The sequence below is a fragment of the Medicago truncatula genome, chromosome 3, assembly GCF_003473485.1.
Source record: "Medicago truncatula cultivar Jemalong A17 chromosome 3, MtrunA17r5.0-ANR, whole genome shotgun sequence".
In the NCBI taxonomy this organism is placed as follows: domain Eukaryota; kingdom Viridiplantae; phylum Streptophyta; class Magnoliopsida; order Fabales; family Fabaceae; genus Medicago; species Medicago truncatula.
This window is the reverse complement of record NC_053044.1, coordinates 27280539-27286464: the sequence shown is the minus strand read 5'-3', so window position 1 is coordinate 27286464 and position 5926 is coordinate 27280539. Positions and strand designations below refer to the sequence as shown.

The window sequence follows — 5926 nt, the reverse complement described above, 5'->3', positions numbered from 1 at the left end:
CTCTAACCGCTGAATTAACATCTTTTTAACCATATACCTTTCCAATCATTATCATATCGTTCATTTTGTTGTAGATTAATTAATTTAATCACAAATTTATTTACACAATATACCTTTGATTTTTTAGGTTGCATCTATTCAATTATTCTTTAAAAAGTTAGGATGTCATAACTTTCACTTGATGCTTTCGCTCAAATTCTTTAAAAAAAAAATCTTTTTGAAAATGAATGTGGTTTCCAAATGCATTAAGAAATGCATTAATTAAAAGAAATAAAGATGTTATTTTACCAAATTATACTAATCAACTATTGGTTTGTTTTTCATTAAAGAAAAAAAAATTGAAAGTAGTGTATATAATATTAATTGAAGGATACAATTGAAAAAAAAAATATTATTGCATTGTAAACTGAAAGTCACATTTATTTTAAAACAATTTTTTTTTACTGAAACGACACTCATTTTAAAACGGAATGAGTAATAAATAAAAAGAACCAAAGAGCCATTTTAGATGATGAGATTGGTTAGAGTTACAAAAAAAATATGGGAAAGGAACACATTACTATTAACTAAAATGACAGGAATAACTGCTTTATAATTGTATCAGGAGGAATTTGAATTATATTCCTTAAGGTTGCAATGCCAATCTTAACACTAAAGGATACACTTAATGGACAACCTCACAATATTGAATTACAAGAAAATAAAAAGTGTACATCAATTTTACTGGAAAAGAAGAAAGCATTTTAATGTAAAATTTTGGTTACCGGTGAACTATTTCTGTACATGTACAAACTCACTCATGTAACCAAAGTGGGGAAAAATCTTTGGGAGTATATATTATGCATGTATGATGTATCATATAAGATTAATTAAATGATGTTGGTTGTTGTGTTGACTTTTCTTATTGCTACCTTTGAAGTCCTTGTTTACAAAGAGGGCAGCATGATATAATTCTTAGCCATTGATCAACACATTTTAGATGGAACATATGGGAACAAGGTAATTGCCTAACTTCTTCTTTGTCTTTGTATTTGGCCAAGCATATGCAACATTCCTGTCACCATAACCAACAACACAAAATTGATCAATCAACACAAAACTATAGGTTGAAATACACATATAATAAATATTATTAGGTGTCAAAAAGAAAAAACGACTCGTAAAAATATCACTTAATAGCGGAAACAAATTGTCGGTACTGAAATCTCAACCATACATTTATCTTTACCGCGTAAGATAAAAGTGATTGAATGGACTCCCTATAGTGAAAATCTCTTGGGACTTGGAGAGAATCTCATCCCCTTGATCACAAACAAGGTGTTTTTGAAATTGAAATAATTTATAAAATCGGTTATTCGAGCAACTTATATAAAAATTTACACAAAATTTACTCTTATGTTCTCTCTAACTATAGAAAGTTTATACTTTATAAATAAACTCATATATGATACATATAAAGTAAAATAGTTCATTAAGATGTTTAAAATATGACCGGTCAAAATTAGGTTTGAGTAAAATCAACATTGATCGCTTGTCCTCAAACGATCAAATGATATGTATGTATGTACTTGCATATATAATAGCTATGTCACTTACCGGCTCATCGGCGATCAATCTTTCACTGCATTGAGAATCATTGTTAACATCTACTTTGGTATGAGCCACTTTAAATCTCCAAGATGGAAGTTGTGAGATTTGATCATCAGATGCACCTTTAGAAGAGGAGCCAATGTTCATGTTGTAACCAAGGAGGGTGCTAATGAGTGGCACAACACAACAAAGCAACAAAAACAGTAGAAAAGGGAAAGAGTAGCAAATTGCATTCCAAACAAGAAGAATGATGCAGAGAACTTGGAGTTTTGGAGCTTGTTGTAATGTTCCAAAACGTGAGTCAAAAGACCAAACATTTCCCATCACAAACCATATTGCAAAGAAAAGCTCTAGTGAACTTCTGCATTTGCTCATCAAATGTGTGCTCCTGTATACACTGCATAGTACAAAAGCAATTGAATTAAGTTATTTTGTTAGTTAATCATTGGTATAAAAAAAAAAAAATGGATTGAAGAGTATCACTTTGATTCATTCAACAACTTTCTTTGAATTTTGATTTAGTTTTAGTTTCCTCTACTACTCATATCTAAATCGACTCGACTTAGTAGGAGAATCCATTTGACTCAGACACAAATTGTATTTTAGGAAATAGAAAGTAACTTTTCCTATCCATATTTAAAAAATCAAGTATGTTTCTGAAAGTGTATTTGCAGATAATGAATTTTATCTAGAAGTATACTTTTAGACGATATAAAATTCGTATTTTTTATGAAGTATTGGTGTGGAGGTGTAAAAGTTTCTTCATGTATGTACCATATTTTTTTATGAGACTCAATCAAATAAATATGATTGTGCTAAGTCAATGAAATGTTTGGTCTTGTATGACCCAATTTTGTTTTGTTATAAGTTTGCTTTACTCTTTTTCTCCTTAAAACCATGAAACTTTGTTAACTTTATATCTAAGGATCATGTTTTTTGTCTTCTACTTTTCTTTTACTTTGCTTTAAAATATATATATATATATATATATATATATATATATATATATATATATATATATATTTTGAAATTAAAGATTTAAAAAAAAAATGTCAATTAGGTAAGTCATCATCTCCTTATTTCCAACCTTCTAAGGGCACACTTTCCATGTGCCTTATCTGAGGGCACCTAGGCCCACTTCAGCTATATGAGAGGCTTGAGGGAAAAAATTTAAATAATATTTTTCTATCTTTAGCATATGAGTCACGTATCTTTCTATTGATTTGTTAAAATAATCAATTCAATCTCAAGAATACAATTATTAGATTCTTTAATGCATAACAGAAGATTCTATCTTGAAAGTTCTATTTGGCCTAAAAAAATTAATGGTATCAACAATTTCCACTGGCTCTAACATGACATCAATTAGTATACTCTCTTAAATTATAGATTAGTCCACATATAATTAAATTTATAAAAATTAATAAAAATATGGATTAAAATTGAATAAAAATTTATATAAACTAAACTTAAGAAGTAATTTCATATGAACTAAAACATATTAACCTAACCAATAGGAAGTTCTTGAAATACCTGTTTTCTTCATTGTTTGTTTGCTGTTCCAAATCAGAAAGGCCAAGAGCATCTCCATTAGTCCCATTAATTTGATGATATCTTCCATAAAGTAACAACAAATTAAGAACACATCCAATATCATAACCAACTATCCACACCCTCATAGGCCAAACAGGTTTCTCACTCTTTGAAATTGCCAAAGTAAATGTTGAACTTGTTATCTGAATCAACAAAGCAATCAACTCACACATCATCCAAGTACTAGAATTAAAAGGGTTAGAACCAAGATCAGATCTTGGTCCATTTTGGTAATGAAACACTCTTCTCAAAAAATTGAAACATCTTGATCTTGATATTCTCATAGCCATTCTAGTCAAAAATGAAGGTTGATCTTGAGATAAGGTAGTTGGTTGAGGCATGGTTTGAACACTACTAGCCATGCTATTTTCTCCTATTGCATAGTTTGATGAAAATGAAACCATGTTGCTTGAATTTGAAATTGAAAATAAAGTTTACAACTTTATCAAAATTTGAAGAGACCCTTTTGCTTCTATATATTCATATAATCATATCCTCATATCAAGTCTTCTTTAGGTCCTAAAAATGAACATATCATTAAAAAATTATAAAGAGACACATGATTTAAACTCATGAGAAATCATTCAAAAATAGAAGAAATTTCACTATGCTTAATTTAAAATACCTTATGTTACAAGGCACATGAGAAATAATTCAATAGCACCTCAATAAAGAAGATATGTCACAAGCTCAAAAACATGCCAATAAATAATCAAACTTGTGTGACAAACCAAGGGTTCAAGTTTGTTGAATATGAAGCAAATATATGTATATATATGAAGGGAAAGAAGAGAAGGTATGAAGGGTATGTCAAGAAGGTAAAGTTAGAGAGTCAAGAGGGTGACCAAGAATCTGACTACTGAACTTTGCTTTGATTATAAGAGACTCTCACAAGGTTTGTTTGGAGGGAAGCTAACCGTTCGCCAACTTCATCAATAACTATATTTTCTATTATAAGTAAGAGTAGCTCAAAAAGCTATTCAGAATTCAAACTTCTATTTCACAACTTTTTTTTTCTTTGAGAAAATTAATACCAACGCAAAGATCTTTTATATTTGGGAAATAAAGTAAAGTTTATTAGTTTTTGTCTCTTTGCTTCAAAGTGGATAAGACTTAAACTATTAAGGTCTAATGTTTGTGTATATCTACAAAAGCAATTTTTTTTCTCCTTTTCTTTGAAGTTAGAGGGAGACACACATAAGCAAAGCAAGTTAGAGAGAACCACAAATTTCAATAAGTTTTATAATAAAATTTGGATTTTGTTTATGTGCATAAGTTAATTAATTTTGTACATGCACAAGTTTGTTTTCTACTCATATTTAATTTAATGATAAGATTTATTAATTAAATGACAGAAATAAAGTTATACATGATATAAAGTTTATCTCATTTATGCATCATAAAATTCGTCTAAAATTTCATTTTATATATGACCTGTTCTGGACAGAAAGTCTAACCATATGTGTCAACTGCAATCGACATATAATATATATATATATATATATATATATATATATATATATATATATATAATGATTTATTTGAATTGTGGCGGGTACAGTTGATATAGAGAATTTGTGGTGTGGTAAGGGTTGCCGACCTAATCCAACCAGCAGCAAAAATGTGTGTCATGTCAAGTTTGATGAGAGAAAGTGTGTGTGATGTGGGGTCCTATTCTACGTGATACAATGTTGAAAACATATTAGTCACACTAGTTACACTTTGTGGGGTAGCTTTTTCTTAACCTGTTCTGATTATTTTTTTTAAGTTAAGCCAAGACCGACATCAGAATCAAATCAGGTATTGTTATGTAACTTATGTTAGTTGCATAAATACTTTGATGGATGGAGACAGCTTCATTACGTTTTTTAACTTTGCAAAATGGGTCATATACTTTTGTGAAATTTAATAACTTATGTGAAATTTGGGTTGTGAATTTTCAATTTACACAAATGAGTCTCTATAATATTTTAATTGTTACAATCGAGTTTCACTCCGTTTCTAATAAATCTCTGTTTGGTAAAAAAAAATTGAATTGGTTAATAATGAATGAGTTTATAGCTAATTGCAAATAAGCTAGCATAGTTTGATAAAATTAGCATAACCAATTGCAAATGCTATTTGAAGTAGTTTAACGAAAAATGCTATAAGTTAGTAAGAAAATATTATTAATTTGTGAAAAAAGATGTTATAAACTCGTGAAAAAAATATTGCAAAACAAACTATTTTAGTTATATGAGTTTATACTTTGCTATACACTCGAAAATTAGCTTGGTCAAACAGAACATAAGAATAATAAGGGAAAATGTAAATAAAATGATAAGCTATGAACACAAACGCTACTTAAAATATCTTATAAAAAAATATTATAAAGTAGTAAAAAAATTATATATATTCATGAAAGGATTATTATAAAATAGATCTATTAATTTTAGTTGCGCAAGTTTATCCTGTTTAAAATAATCAATCTTAAGTCCTCGTGAGTTTAGATCACTTGATAAGGGATAATGCATAAGATATGTATGGGCGGAGTTCGAACCCCGGACACCTTACTTATTCACCTTTAAGGTGAATTTCTCAAGCCGTTAAGCTACTTGACCAAAAAATATGAAATAATCAGTCGTATTTGGTTGTCACTACGAGGATAGCTCGATTAATATAGACATTATAAATTATAGAGATTGAGTTTTTTTTTTTTGTCATGTAGCTTAGTGGCTAAAGAAATTCATCTTAAAGATGAATA

At 28.9% G+C, this 5926-nt stretch overlaps 1 protein-coding gene across 2 annotated transcripts; it reads right to left on the bottom strand.

Annotated features, from left to right (window-relative positions):
- Positions 1-562: 562 nt before the first annotated feature.
- On the bottom strand, positions 563-4223 carry LOC120579317 (E3 ubiquitin-protein ligase At4g11680). Of its 2 annotated transcripts, none has more exons than XM_039831261.1 (4): positions 3809-4223; positions 3124-3702; positions 1597-1978; positions 563-1054 (listed from the first exon to the last, which is right to left on the bottom strand). In XM_039831261.1, the coding sequence occupies exons 2-4, from the start codon at positions 3585-3587 to the stop codon at positions 908-910; spliced, it is 993 nt and encodes a 330-aa protein (XP_039687195.1). In that variant the 5' UTR covers positions 3588-3702; positions 3809-4223; the 3' UTR covers positions 563-907. The 2 variants fall into 2 exon arrangements, with proteins under 2 accessions (XP_039687195.1, XP_039687194.1); XM_039831260.1 differs by having other exon boundaries at positions 1597-1987; positions 3809-4222.
- Between the last annotated feature and the right edge of the window lie 1703 nt (positions 4224-5926).